Genomic DNA, 14,111 nt, shown 5'->3' on the forward strand with positions numbered 1-14,111 from the left:
GGATCAAACACAAAAAAAACAGCAGCACCAATCTGAGGAGGAACAACTAATTTTACTAAATATATCAAAATGAGGCTAGTAGAATTATAATAGAGGGTTTACAGGCTGAAAATCTTACACAGTAAACTGCAGGAGGACCACGTGCTTTCTCCGCCGGGCAAGAAGGAACAGACCCTGCGTCTCCCACGCGGCTTCACCCCCTTCCCTCCAACACAAAGACCCCTGGGGAGTGCACCTCCTCCCCTCCCCCTCAGAGGGCCACACCAAAAAAGGTAGTTTGCAGTAACCAGGGAATTAACTCTTTAGCTGCCCGTACCTTACATGATGTAATGATGTGGAATACCGACAACAAAAGTCACAAAACCATAACACCCTCTTGTACTAGGGAGCCCAGAACTGGAAGCAGTATTCCAGGTATGGCCTAATCAGTGCAAAGTAAGAGGGAAGGATCACCACTGTCCACCTGCTGGTAGTAATTTGTCTACTACAGCCCAGAATACCGTTAGATGTCTTAGGGGCAAAGGCGCATTGCTGACTCACGCACAACTTGGCATCCATCAGGACCCCGAAGTCCCTTTCTGCAGAGCTGCTTTCCTGCTGGGTGGCTCTTTGTATGTCCTAGTGCCTGGAGTTGTTCCTCCAGCGGTGCAAAACTTTTTGCTTCCCCTTGTGGATATTACATGAGATTCCTGTCCGCCCACTTCTTTAGCCTGTTGCGGTCCCTCTGGGTAACAGCATGACCCTGTGGCATATCAGCCATTGCTTCCAGTTCTGTTTCACCTGCTCCATCATCCAGGATCTGGACTGGACCCAGTACTGACCCCTGGGGTGCACTGCTAGTTACTGTTCTCCATCTAGACTCTGTGTCACTGATCACCACCCTGTTTGCCTGTCCGTCCAGGCAGTTTTTGACGCATCTCACTGTTTGCCCATCCAGTACAAACATCAGCAGCTTGTCTGTTAGGGTCCTGTGAATGACAGACTGTGTCAAAGGCCTTACTGAAGCCCAGGTAGACAGTATCTACTGCTCTCCCCTCAACTGCTAGGCCAGTCATTTCATCACAGAAGCTTATCAGGTTGGTTAGGCATGACTTCCCTGTGGTGAATACGTGGTGAGTATTCCCGATGCTTTGCTTGTCTTTCCTATGCTTGTGTTTTTTATGTTTTCAAGGATCAGCTGTTCCATCTCCTTCCCAGGAACTGTGGAGAGGCTGAGCAGCCAGTGTAACAGAAATGCTAAGTCTCAGCTAGAAACAGTGATTGAACACCTGGTGGGAAGGCAGGGCCAATGCAAGGGAGGTCAGGTGCATGCAATGCACCTGAGTGATAAGAAGGGGTGGAGCCAGGATCCACCCCTTCCCAGACCTCATTTAAGGGTTAACAGTAGAGGCAAGGGTATTTCGCTGGAGATCGCTGCCTACCTGAGGTCTTACAAGGGTAAGCAGCTTTTTTCCTTTGTTTCTGTGTCTATGGCTGCTGCATTTGGGCTTATACTTACTTGCTGCAGCATGGGACTTTGCTACCTTGCTATTATTGCTGTACTTTCCGTCGCATTATAGTGTTATGGCCTGTAGTTCTCTGTGTCCCTCTTCTTGAAGATGGTGGTGATGTTTGCTTTTCCTCTAGTCTTCAAGCGCTTCTCCAAATCAGTATGATCAATCAAGGATTATTGAGATGGCCTCACAGTGACATCAGGCAGCTCTTCCAGCACTTGTGTGTGCATTCCATCAGGGCCCGTGGAAGTACACATCTTGCTTGCTTAAGTATTCTCTGCCTTGATCTGCTTCTCTCAAGAGTATGTGTTCCTTGCTGCAGTTTTTCCCTCTTGTTTCCAGGAGCAGGGATTCCAGAAGGGGAGTCTTTGTAGTAAAGACTGAGGCAAAGGCTTTCAGTACCTCAGACTTTTTTCTGTCCTGTTAAATAGAGTTTCTCCTGTTGTTCAGCAGTAGGTACACATTTTCCCTAGCCTTCCTTTTGTCACCTGTGTACTTACGGAAGCCCTTCTTGTTGTCTTTGACATTTCTGACGAGATTCAATTCCACTTTGGGCTTTAGGTTTCCTAACTTCATTCCTGGATGTTTGGACAGTTTCTCCATGCTTCTCCCAAGGCTCCCTGTCCTCATTTCCGTCTTCCTTATGCTTCCTTTTTGTCAGCTCCTTGTGCATCTATGCGATCCTCCTGGCATTTCTGCCTAACATGCTGCTCATCAGGACGGACCAATCTTGATGTCAGAGGACCTGATTCCTTGATGATCCCTGAGCTTTCTTGAGCTACTTTTCAGGGGTTTATTCCACAGGATTCTTCCAAGCAGGTTCTTGAAGAAGTTGAAGTCTGCTCTCCTGAAATCCGGTGCCATGATTTTGCTTTTCACCCTCCTTCCTGTCCTCAGGTTCACCCCAGCCAAGGCTGCCTTTGGCCTTCTCGTTCCTAAGAAGACCCTTTGAGTTGACAGTGTGGTTCAGAATTGATCCTGATGGGATTTCTAAGACAGGTCTCGTTGCTTGGGGCATAAAAAAGGATGAAAGAAGTCCTCTCCATTAGAAGCGTGGTTTATTTTTGTGTCATAATACATGGCTGTCCAATTTTTGGCTTGCCTGGGCTGCAGTGAGTGAGCAGGAATTGTCTTAGCTGCATACAAAACATGCAATGTAGTTAACATATGTGTGGCAGGGACCTAAAGGTCCCTGACTGAAGAATGATCCTGGGATGGAACAAAGTATTCTGACAGTCTTAAGGGAAGTGATATTTGCAGTTACAGCCATTTATCTTGTTTTGTAGGGAGCTGACCTTGCTGGTTTATCTTGTTCTGCAAGAACTTGTTTGCAAGCAGGTGTTCCACTTGGGCTCTGTATCATGTGTTGGCCACATGGATGCAGCATGCAAGTCGGGGGGGGGGAAAAAAAAAACCCTGCAGACCCTGAAGAGGATAAAAGCAGGAGGGAGGCTGTGGTGGTTGAATGAGGAAAAGTACATTTTGAAGCAGGGGATGTCCTGCTGACACTACCTATTGAATCAACTGCCGGCACGTTCCTTCTCCTCAGCATTTCATCTCTCTCAGGGGTTGATAAGTAACAGTGTGCTTGCTTAGGGAGCTTCTGTTTTGGCTTACTAGGGTCCGTATTGCACTTGCTTAGGGAATTTCTGCTTGCCACTTACTGGGGTTATCTAAAGGGAATGCCAGCGTGTGTGTGCCAAATAAAACTCATAACCCTCTGTGCTGCCTTGAGTGTGTGCTTGTTTGCCTCTGCTCCTCAGACATCCTGTCTTTTGGATCCAAACATACCCTGAAACACATACGTAATTAACAATTTATTTTTAATGTATTTTTATGAGAACATTAAAAACAGCAACAAAAACATAAAACAAGTGGGGTTTTGACCTGTTTTTTGTGAAAATAATGCATCTGTCTGGTTCAGTGGAAGTGGTTGCAGTTCTTAGTGAGTTCTCAAAGTGTTCATTACAGATTCTTGATGACATTTTACTTGTCCTGTGCCTCATCCTTGAGAACAGTTGTTCACAAATATTCGTACTACCAAAAAGAGATGGCATGAATAAGGCATGATTGTTAAGCGAGGGATATTTTTCTCTCTTAAGATAGGTCTTATAAAAGTCTAGTAAAGAGATATGACTAAGAATTTCTTTCGGTTGAATGTCTGACTGCAACTCTATACATTCCGTGTGGAAAATTTACGGCTAATGTATTTACATCAACTGCAAATGGAGTAGTAAATACGCAAAGAAATAGATGATTTTTTTTTTTTACAGTCTTGAAACCTATTCTCAAATTCGTCTGTCAAAATGGACAGCCTGGCTGCACGTTTTTTACTGTTCACAGGACTGTGTTTAGCCAGAACATGAAAATGCATGAAGTTATTTGTCGTAACTTTAGCTTGCCGTAGTTTAAGATTCAATTCAAATGTTGTTATGGTTTGAAACATAGCACAGATGATTTTCACCTTAAAACACGTATTTAACTCATTTAAATAAGTGGTCAAATCTACCAAAAATGAAAAATGACTCACAGATTTAGCATCTTCAAGTTTTGGCTCAAATTTTCCTTTTGATTCCATAAATGACTTGATTTCATTTCACAAATCATAAAATCATTTTTAGCCTTTTACCTTAACTTAGTTACCTTCCTTCAGAAAAGTAAATGATGTCTCCATAATCACCATCCATACTTTGAAAGTACTTCTGAAATTGATAGTGATTCAATCCCTTGGACTTGATGAAATTCACAGGTTTAATGATCATTTGTTTGACATTATCTGCTTTTAAAGCTTTCACACAAATTTTCTTGATCTATAATGCGTTGTATTTCATCAAATGTGAGTTGCTGGTGGCAATTGCATTAACTTCTATTAATTTTATAATTCCCTCTTTTTTTATCAGCCATTAGAAGGGCATCATGAGTAGCTGTACCAGGTATTTTGACAAAGGTTAAAGAAAATTGCTTTAGTGTATTTTTTACTACTTTATACAGATCACCAGATTTTTGTCTTTTAATGGCACCGAAGAAACTATTTCTTTTGTGAAATTATGTTCGTTATCGATAACTAACTAAAAAAAAAGGCTAGTTGAGCCATATCTGTAGCCTCAGTACTTTCATTTATCACCGAAGGATAAAATTTGAAATTAAGCAGCTTTACAGTCCAGATTTCTTTTGATAGATTTTTCTGTTTCTTTGCTTCACCTGGCTACAGTCTGGTGAGACATACAATTTTTAGAAAAATCCATTGTCTTTATCAGGAGACGTTATATACCATGCTTTCCATACATTGCTTAATAAACTCACCATCAGTAAATGTTTTTGCTTTTCAGTCTGATATACTGCCCCGTAACTAACTTTTATAACAGAGTCTGTTTGAGTTTTAACTTCTTAAAGAAGGTTTTGTTCAGATGATGGACTTTTTTTCAGTTCCACTATTTTCTCTTTACAAAGCATTCGTTGATATTCATTGAATTTGACAGCATGTTTCTGTATATAATATCTCTTCAAATTGTAATCTTTGAAAACTGACATTATTTCCTTAAAAATTAAGCACAGTGCCATATTACCTGTCTCGACAAAAGTACTTATCTGTCCATATTTTGCTGCATGCTCCTCCTTCATCTTTCTTCTGTTTTTGAGACGCTATTGGGCAGGTTGAAATGTTAGTATTGGCAGCCACGGCTTTTTACTCATCAAGCAGCACAAGTGCATGCCTCACTGAATGCATGTGGGTTTCAATGCAACAGAATGTGTGAGAAGGCGCAAGAAGTGTCAGCACTGCATTGCACCCTCCCTGTATCCTTGTTTCAGCCCAGACAGTGCCAATCGCACGCTGATGTTTGATTGTTGATGGGTGCATGTGCAGGGCCCACTCTGTGTGGAAGAGACACCACCTTGATTGCACTGGGCGGGCTGTATGGTGAGCTGTGCCGGATTGCATGCAGCGTGCATGTGGGACATGCTTATCATAATAAAAAAGCAGAATGCCCTCTAGTCATTGTATGTTTGTTTATAGACGAGTATAATCAGAGTTCATGCAGGTCAATTTTTACTCTTGAGATGAAGGGTTTTTATTTATATTCCAAATTCTTTGAAATATTAAAATCTGAAGTTGTTTGCGAAGGACTCCTTTTCCTTCAAGTATGTACGCATATGTAAACATGCTAGAGGTAACTTATGCCCTTGTTAAACAGTGATTAGCACACTGTACTCTGTGCATACATACTGTGCTGCTTTGGTTGTTTTTCTATCTTCTTTCTTTTTCTGTTCTTAACTGTGAAATCATAGGATCACCAAGGTTGGAAAAGAGCTCCAAGATCATTCTTTTTTTTGCCTTTCTAATTTTCTCCCTGCATATTTTGACAATTTCTTTGTCCTCTCCCCGAATTGCCCATCCCTTCTTTCACAGGCATTAGATTCTCCTTTTCTCCTTGAGCCTCAGGAAAAGTTCTTTGATCCACGTCAGCCTACTTCCACACTGGCTCATCTTAATTCAGATGGGGACAGCCTGCTCCTGTGTCTTTTAGACTTCCTTCTTGAGGAATGTCCAGCCTTCTTGGACTCCTTTACCCTTCAGGACTGAATCCTGAATAGTTCAACATCTGCCTTCCGGAGGTCCAAGGTAGCAGTTTTGCTGGCTCCCTTCCTGACTTTACCAGGAGTCAAGAGTTCTACTGTTTTGCAGGTCATCACCATCTTTGTTTAAAGGAGACAAGAGAAGCTGCGTATTTCAGCTCTAGTTTCTAAAACTTATTTGTAATGGTTCTGTCTAGTGTGGAATTGTTTAGGCCTTTGCTTGTATGGTAATCCTTTTTTTTAAGGGATGTTTATTTTTAAGTCTTTTGTCTTTATTATTTATACTTTTTAGGTGCATTGAATCTGAATCCTGATGCTGATGATTCCATTTCAGGAGAAAGAGTACCTACAGATATAAATTGGATGAAGAAAGATAGGAAAGAATGTAGTAGGAATCAGAATAGAAGAAGTTTATTATTTCCTAATCTGCCTGAAAGAGTTACAGATTATGGAAGCTCTTCCACTAAGCATTATGATGTTTATAATCCAGAAAGTCGGTATGGGAATTCTGAAGACTTTCACCAGTATTTTGGTACCAGTAGAAGTTCAAAGAATCGCAGCTTTCAAAGTCAGAGGTGGCACAGATCAAGGAATGATACCACATGTACTAAAAGTAAGGTAAGACAAAGTACTGCAGAAGCTGCTGCTTGTCCTGGAATTTCAGATGCTGCAAAGCAACCTGGAAGAAGAGCAGCTCTTAAAGGATACAATGAGTTTATCTCCTCAGAGAGTGACAGGGAAGTAGTTAATGCAGATAGCAGAGGAGCAAAGCCAAAGAAAGCACACCTGGTGCATGCGTCTGGAAGGGGTTTCAGGGAGAAGGGAAAGCAAGTACATGAGCGAGAAAAGAGAATGAGCTCTAAACAGAAATTAGAGCTTTTTGAAAATGCCCCGTCTTTGGATTTGACTCAGTCAGACTCTTCAGAATCTTCTGCTGGAAAGGCATTCAGTGAAGCACCAATTGGTAGTGGGGATGAACAGAAAGCCTACAATTATGTAAACAAAAGATATCCCCGGAAGCCTATGTGGAATAAACCCCCAACAGAGAAAGAGAGTCAGAAGAGACATGATTCTCACCATAGCAAAAATACAAAAGTGGGTAAGAAGTCTTCTCTTGCATATGCTCCAAAAGATAAAAATGAGAGGAAGAAAGAACATTCTGATCACAAAAATGATGAAAACTTGACCAGTGAGATCAGAAATGAATTGCTTGAGTCTGCCAGATGTAATGGAAGAAAGTTCTTGCTAAAGGGGGATCAAGTACCTTCCCTTCATTTCAGCTGGACCCAGTACTGGAAAAAGCAAAGTGATATACCAAAAAACAAAGAAACTCATACAGGTAACATTTATGGATTATCTTGTACTCAAGTATTAAAGATATAATCTTAAATAATTTAATCTGCCTTCAACCTTGACTAGCTGAAGTTGTGTATTATTTCACATGAGCTTAGTAGCAATTTCTTGGGGTGAATGTGGGGTTTTTGAGTAGGCAGTTGGTTTGTAAGTTTAGTAGAGAAGAACATGTATGTTTTAAAATGTTTGTTCTACTACCGAACTGCAAGTGATGGTTTATCAGGCACCATGGTTTTTTTTTAAAAAAAAAAAAAAGTACATGGGGGAGTTCTGAACATTGAATCTTGAGAGGAGCAGTTCTGAAATTCATTTTTTCATAATAACTTTCTTATGTTTTATGTAAGAGCAGGAGCATCTCAAGAGAACTACATTCTGTTCATAACCTTTTTCTTGCTATATTTTTTTGAAATGGTAGTATGAAAAGGTAATTAGAGAATGGTTCTGGCTATTTTTCTTGCCATTTGAGAGCAGAATCACGTGCAGTTGATAGTGGAAAGCACACTATTAGGTTTTCGCTCCTTTATTTTGTGCCAGCTTAAAAGATGAAATGTAAATCAGTTGAGTTACTTCAGTGCCACAGCACTGGTTTCTGTTTCACCTGAGTTCCATGGTCATACTCTTAGACAAGCTTATGAGTGCATTGAGAAAACAGTCCTGTTGTATTCATGGAATCCTATTTTCTTTCAGATTCAGTAATGAGAAAAGTTTTTGTCCTTTTCCAGTTGAACAAGCAATTGAACTTATATTTAATTGGTTGTTGCAAAGCATCTCAGCCTGATCTGCTGATTAGAATGATAGAGATGGGTAGACTAATTCTTATTACCTTGACTGAGCTATTGAATCGTGTGAAAATTTTGCTTCTCAGCATCTCTTCTCTTTCAGAGAAAGTAATAGCATAATCAGGAAGCATAAGGTAACTCCAGTAAGAGGCTCTCATCCCTTCCTTGAGAGATGCTCAAAAATCAGAGGCTTCCTTGATCCTTTCTAACTCTAAAAATACGTGAGAGCCTGATGATCTACTTGAATCATAAAATTAAAGATGTCTCAGTCTTTCTCCCAGCATTATCCTTAAATGAAAAATATATTATGTAATAACCAGAAAAAGATAGTGGTCTTTTACAGGAAGCTTAAGGATCTTTCCCTCTCCACAGTGGCAGCATTTCTTTTCTTGCCTTAGTTAGGTGCTGTTTTGGAAAACACTATATACTGCCACTGTTTTTAGGGACAGAGGCTCTCTAGGTGTTCATAGGAAAGCCATCGTTTCTGAGGGCAATATAGTTTTACTCTCACAGAGGTAAGTAAAGATGTAGATTTTGGTAAGGATGTTTTCTTTACAGCAGGTAAAATTCGTAGGGTACTGAATGTAGAAATGACTGTTAATTCTAAATCTCGTGGAGCTTGATGCAGGATGGCTAGAAAAGATGCTTGAAAGAATATATCCTATTAAGGACGGCAAATCCTCCTAACGATCGCAAGTTTCCAAAAATCCATAGCTATGCTATCAGTTGTGTGGTACAAAACACTTTTGAATTACCAGTCATTTTTCTTTTTGTCAGTCTCATTTTTGTCCTTTGTTATGGGTTCTAACTTCCCTTGTATTGGTACTATGTAAAAAAACATGTCATTCAGGTACTTTAAAATTGTGTGAGTATAGATCAAGAAACATTTTTGATGTGTATTTGGTAGCTTCAACTTGATGGGAGAGTTAATCTGGCAGAACTGAAGTTATGCAAATGCAGTAAAGTCATAACACATCTATCTCAGTTTTCAGGCTTTCATCTTCCATTTAGAATTCTTGCTTTAATTTTAAAATGGTTTTTCATGTTCTTTCATTTGGCAGTAAGGGCCTTGCATTTTGGCTATTGTTTCCCACCAATTCCACTCCTAAAGTGATTTTTGAGGGTTTCTGTAATGTTACTTCTAATATTAGTTGTGTAGGCTTCCAGAGAGGATGAGAATTAAATTTAATTTTGAGACTTCTATAGTTAGTTAATAAGCTTCAAGGTTTTTGTTGTAAACCTTATATGAAATCAGACTTTCCATATGAAGCGAGTAAAATACTTCTTGCAAGCTTAGAACTATTAGTTTTTTTTGTAAGATCACAACAATTGCCATTCATCACCAAGAATTACTGTTGGCAGTTTTATGGGAGTCTCATACTCCCTTTCCCTGCTCTGAAGCTAGAGAAATGGGTATCAAGTATCTTCCAGAAGTAAGCTGTTGCCTTACTTACAGCCACAAAGGTAAAAGAAGCTATGTTAAAATTTACATAAAGTCTTGGAATTTTATTTCTTAAATAACTGAAGCTTTGTATGCAATTAAGGTATTTTATTTGCAGGATCTTTGATTGAGCAGCTGACAACAGAGAAGTACGAATGTATGGTATGTTGTGAGGTTGTCCGAATAGTAGCACCTGTTTGGAGCTGTCAGAATTGCTACCACGTATTCCACCTGAATTGTATTAAGAAGTGGGCAAGATCACCAGCTTCTCAAGCTGAAGGTAGGTATTCTCTGTTGTATACATATTTTCTCTCGAATATATATAATTGTAAAATTTGTTTTCTATATGTAAAACTAGTTCTAAATGTTTTCTAATCAAGGTAACTAGTAAGCTGAAAACAAAGCAAGTTTTAAATCGGAAATGTTTTTCAGGGTTCTTTGGATGCTTCATACAATTCTCTTGACTATCTTGATTCTTTCTAGTATTCTGACTAATACTGATTTCTAGGTTTGGATACATGAATACAGATCACTCAATGAAATCAGTGCATCAAGATGCGAAAGTCTGGCTGCTTTCCTATACACAAAGAAATCTCATATTCTCTCATCCACACGAGGCTCAGCAGTCAAACAGAAGCAGTACTTAAAGCATTAGTTGTCTCAGTTTATGTAGTCAATCCTTATTTCTGTCCTCACATAAAAAGCACTCCTGAAATCTGTCACTAATGTAATGTATTGAAATGAAGTTCAGAGAAGGCAGAAGGCTTCTAGGGTTAGAATAGTTTTGGTTGGAAAGGACCTGCAAAGATCAGAAAGTCCAGCGAACTGTACTACTTCTGTCACTGTCTTAAACTGTTTTAGATTCTTTATATCATACTGTGTTTAGAAACTGTCGCTACCAATATTTTCTGCCCTTTGAATGTTTTGGTGGAAGTTAAAACTGAATTTGTTAGGTCTGTACTATGCTCAGTTGTGTGATGTAGATGTGCTCTGAAGACCAGTGTTCATCTTAAAGTAGGGTTAATTTTTCTATACCCTGCCTGTTCAGCCTTGTGTCTTTCTCTGGGCAAAACAAGCACAGAATCACCAAGGGTGGAAAAGACCTCCAAGATCATCCAGTCCAACTGTCCACCTATTACCAATATTTCCCAATAAACTATGTCCCTCGGTACAACATCTAAATGTTTGAGCACCTCCAGGAATGGTGACTCCACCTCCATTGTGTGCAGCCTGTTCCAGCGCCTGACCACACTCTCAGAGAAGTTTTTCCTAACTGTCCAACCTTGAATTTCCCCTGGCTTAACTTGAGGCCATTACCTTTAGTTCTATCCCTATCCTTTTCCTCAGGCAGATTGATACTTCCTCCCAGTATGGTGTCATTTGCACACTTACTGCACTCAGTGTTGTCATTCAGGTCATTAATAAAGATATTGAACAGGACGGGCCCCAGTATTAACCCCTGGGGAGCACCACTTGTGACCAGCTGCCAGCTGTATTTAACTCCATTCACCACCACTCTCTGGTGTGTGAATCCAGCCAGTTCATTACCCAGCAAAGAGTGTACCTGTCCAAGCCATGGGCTGTCAGCTTCTCCAGGAGAATACCGTGGGAGACAGTACAAAGCAAACACAGTCTGTCAGCTACTTCTAGATGTTTCAGAGGTGTTCCTACAGAATTGAAATTTATTGCAGGAAGGAGTGGTGAGGTGAAGATGCTTAGACTTGTAGGTGGGGCTTGTATTGCAAAAGAAAGTGATGACAGTGCTTCAAGTGTGAAGGGGGGTGGATCCAGGTTCTGCTCCTTCCAGTCACTCAGGTGCATTGCTTTGCACCTGAGCTCCCTGGGTTAGCCACGCTTTCTCACCTGGTGCTCAACCATTGATTTAGGCTGTGACCTGGCAATTCCACTGCAGAGCTCATCATGCTTTATACTGAAAGTTACAAATATCAGCAAAGACTTGAAACTTAGATGGTGGAATGTTTGAGAAGGGAACAGATTTTAGGGTAAGATATTAGATATTAAATCCTAAACCAAACTAAGAGTGGCTTCTGAGAACCTGAATCTTCTGGCTTGTTTTCTATCACCTTTGCAGCTGATTCAGCCCCCTGAACCAGCTTATTGCTTGATCAAAGTAGTAGCTGTTTGTGTAAGGGAAGTTTTGCTTATCTGTCAAGACAGCGACTTTGGGTGCTTTGAATACTAGCAGCATTTCAGTTGACCCTATCTTTTAGCCATTTGCTTTTCTTTTAAGAATTGGTGAAGTATGTATGTTACTGGATCCTGTGTGTGTGAGAGAACTTGGGGTAATCACAAATAGAAGTTAAAGATATGGTGTCACTAGAACAGATTCTATAGCTGCAATAAGGATTGATGCAATACTCTCATGTTTAAGAATTTTACTTCAGAGTTCACGATTAAGAATCTTGCTTTGCAGTATAGTTTCTTTATAGTAGTTTATTTCGGTATAGATTCTACTTTTCAAGCTTTCTATGTTGTTGAGGAATTCAACAGAATTCCAGCAGTAATTATTCTGTATCATAAGAGAAACAGGACACTGTCATCTACCTTACTCAGTAGTATGATGTTTATTAGGAAGAAGAAAACTGGTGTTTTTCTGGAATAGATTTACTTAAAGTGCAGAATCAAGTAGGAATTCTAGCAAGTGTCATATAATATCAGCACCTATACTTCAGAGCTGCTCCATTGCATGTCCAGCTTAGTGAGGATTTTTATTTCACAAAGATCAATGCTGAGTGTTCTTTCTTCAGTGTTTTTGAAGCAACTGAATGTTTCAGGGAGTCTCTCTCTGTTTGGGGCTTTACAGCAGCTGTCATTTTTGTAATGCATAACGGGAGATTGAAGGTGCCAGGCATGTGTATATAATTTCTCACTTTTTTGTGGTCATAGCATTGTAGAAAAATTCAGAGTACTTGGGTGAGGTAGACAACATCCTTGATGGACCATCTTCTCACTTAATTCAGTCTTCCAGATCAAGAGTAATGGATATTTCTGTTCTTAAAGACTTTCTCAGATATGTTTTACTGAGGGTGTCTTCCTTCAAGAGACTGATTTTCTTTGCCTTCTTTTGCTGTCAGATCTCCTGAAAAATAAGGTGTAGTATTGCAAAGCCGGGTCTAAGAATCTGGATGTCTATGAGGGGTGCATTGCTCTATACTTGGTCTGTTTTCATTAGACTTGTGGACATCCGGTGTTCAATATTATTACAATGTAAACGGTCAGCAGTACTCAAACTTAGGTAGTAGATATCTATTCTTTTTTAGATTCCTCCTGATCAATAGGAGGAAAAGGAGCTCTGCTATGCAGCACTTTGCTGCCACATGGAAATATTTTTTTTTTCTTATAAAGAAGAACCTAACTTTCTCCTTAGAATTTTAATCAATGTTTTGAATTATCTTTTGGTGGAATGTGACCTTTAGGTACTTCCCAGCTCAGGTCAATCTGACAAAAATACCTGTATTACACTCAGGATGTTTTACAACAGTTTCTTCCTCATAAACGTAAGTGTGTCACCCTCTTGCTTCTGCTGCTTTTACAAACCGATTCTTCAAAGGTGTATGATGCGTGACAAAACATCATTATAGTGACGGAACAAGAGTTCAAGCTGTTTGCTCCTTTTGCAGATCAGGTATTTACTTTTCTTGGTATTTTCAATTTGTCTGGAAAGATGGGAGAGATTTGAGTTGTTAGAACTGTGTCTTTCTGCTCTGCTCCCCCTGCTGCCTTCTACTCACAGATGAGGTTGTGGTCTGTACCAAACCAAAAGTAGGCCCTAAGATAGCTTCTGAGTTTCAGTGGTCAGAATATGAATCTACTTGCCTTTTGTTTCTCATTTTGTAAGCTGTGCTGTTCAAGAGTTGAAGCCAGTCTGCGTGCATTAGATATTACACAGGCTGTCTCTTCCTGCTTTTCTAAGGTGAAAACTTTTGATAGTATCTAGCTGAGAAGTTAAGGCGATAGATTTCTGATACAGATTACTGTATAGGACCTTTTAGAAATGGTAAAATGAACTACCTATGTTTATTCTAATATATTCTACTACAATTCAAGAGACTGAAATATCTCTTTCATCCTTTAGGATTTTGGAAAATGAGGAGGTACTTCACTGTGCTTTTATAACAACCACTGTGCAGTGGAAATGGGCAGGATCTGGGCATGCTATCACAAACAAAAATTTTGTCTGAAAACGGTATGAATATAGGTGCTTATAATATCAAAGTATGCAGAAATGTCAGTAAATGTAAGTAAGGAATTTTTTTATCTCAGGAGGAAGAAGAGGATGGCAAATTCTAAAACACTTGTCTGTTAAAGGGGAGGGAGCTGTTTACTTTGCGTAGACCTTCGTTTTCTGGTGTGACCAGTTGAAATTTTGCTTCCTCCTTTTTTTTTTCTTCTACTTCTTCGTGAGAATGGAGCATTTGTTCTGTAGGGTCATCTTCATTTCTTTAGTGA

General features: G+C 39.8%; 1 protein-coding gene across 7 annotated transcripts in view; it reads left to right on the forward strand.

Annotated features, from left to right (window-relative positions):
- NFX1 (nuclear transcription factor, X-box binding 1) overlaps positions 1-14,111 on the forward strand; it is a 101,462-nt gene that overhangs the window by 21,187 nt on the left and 66,164 nt on the right. For 6 of the 7 annotated variants that reach the window (XR_002434809.1, XR_002434810.1, XM_021385664.1 and 3 more), the window contains exons 1-3: positions 1,299-1,437; positions 6,361-7,407; positions 9,760-9,921. Coding sequence is in view for 5 of the 7 variants with exons in the window: in XM_021385664.1 (XP_021241339.1) it covers positions 1,314-1,437; positions 6,361-7,407; positions 9,760-9,921 (1,333 nt within the window). In the remaining 2 variants the exon portion in view is untranslated. Of the gene's footprint in view, positions 1-1,298; positions 1,438-6,360; positions 7,408-9,759; positions 9,922-14,111 lie in introns of those variants that run through there. The other variant, XM_021385667.1, reaches the window with a different exon arrangement.

This window comes from Numida meleagris, chromosome 2 (genome assembly GCF_002078875.1).
Source record: "Numida meleagris isolate 19003 breed g44 Domestic line chromosome 2, NumMel1.0, whole genome shotgun sequence".
NCBI classification, from domain to species: domain Eukaryota; kingdom Metazoa; phylum Chordata; class Aves; order Galliformes; family Numididae; genus Numida; species Numida meleagris.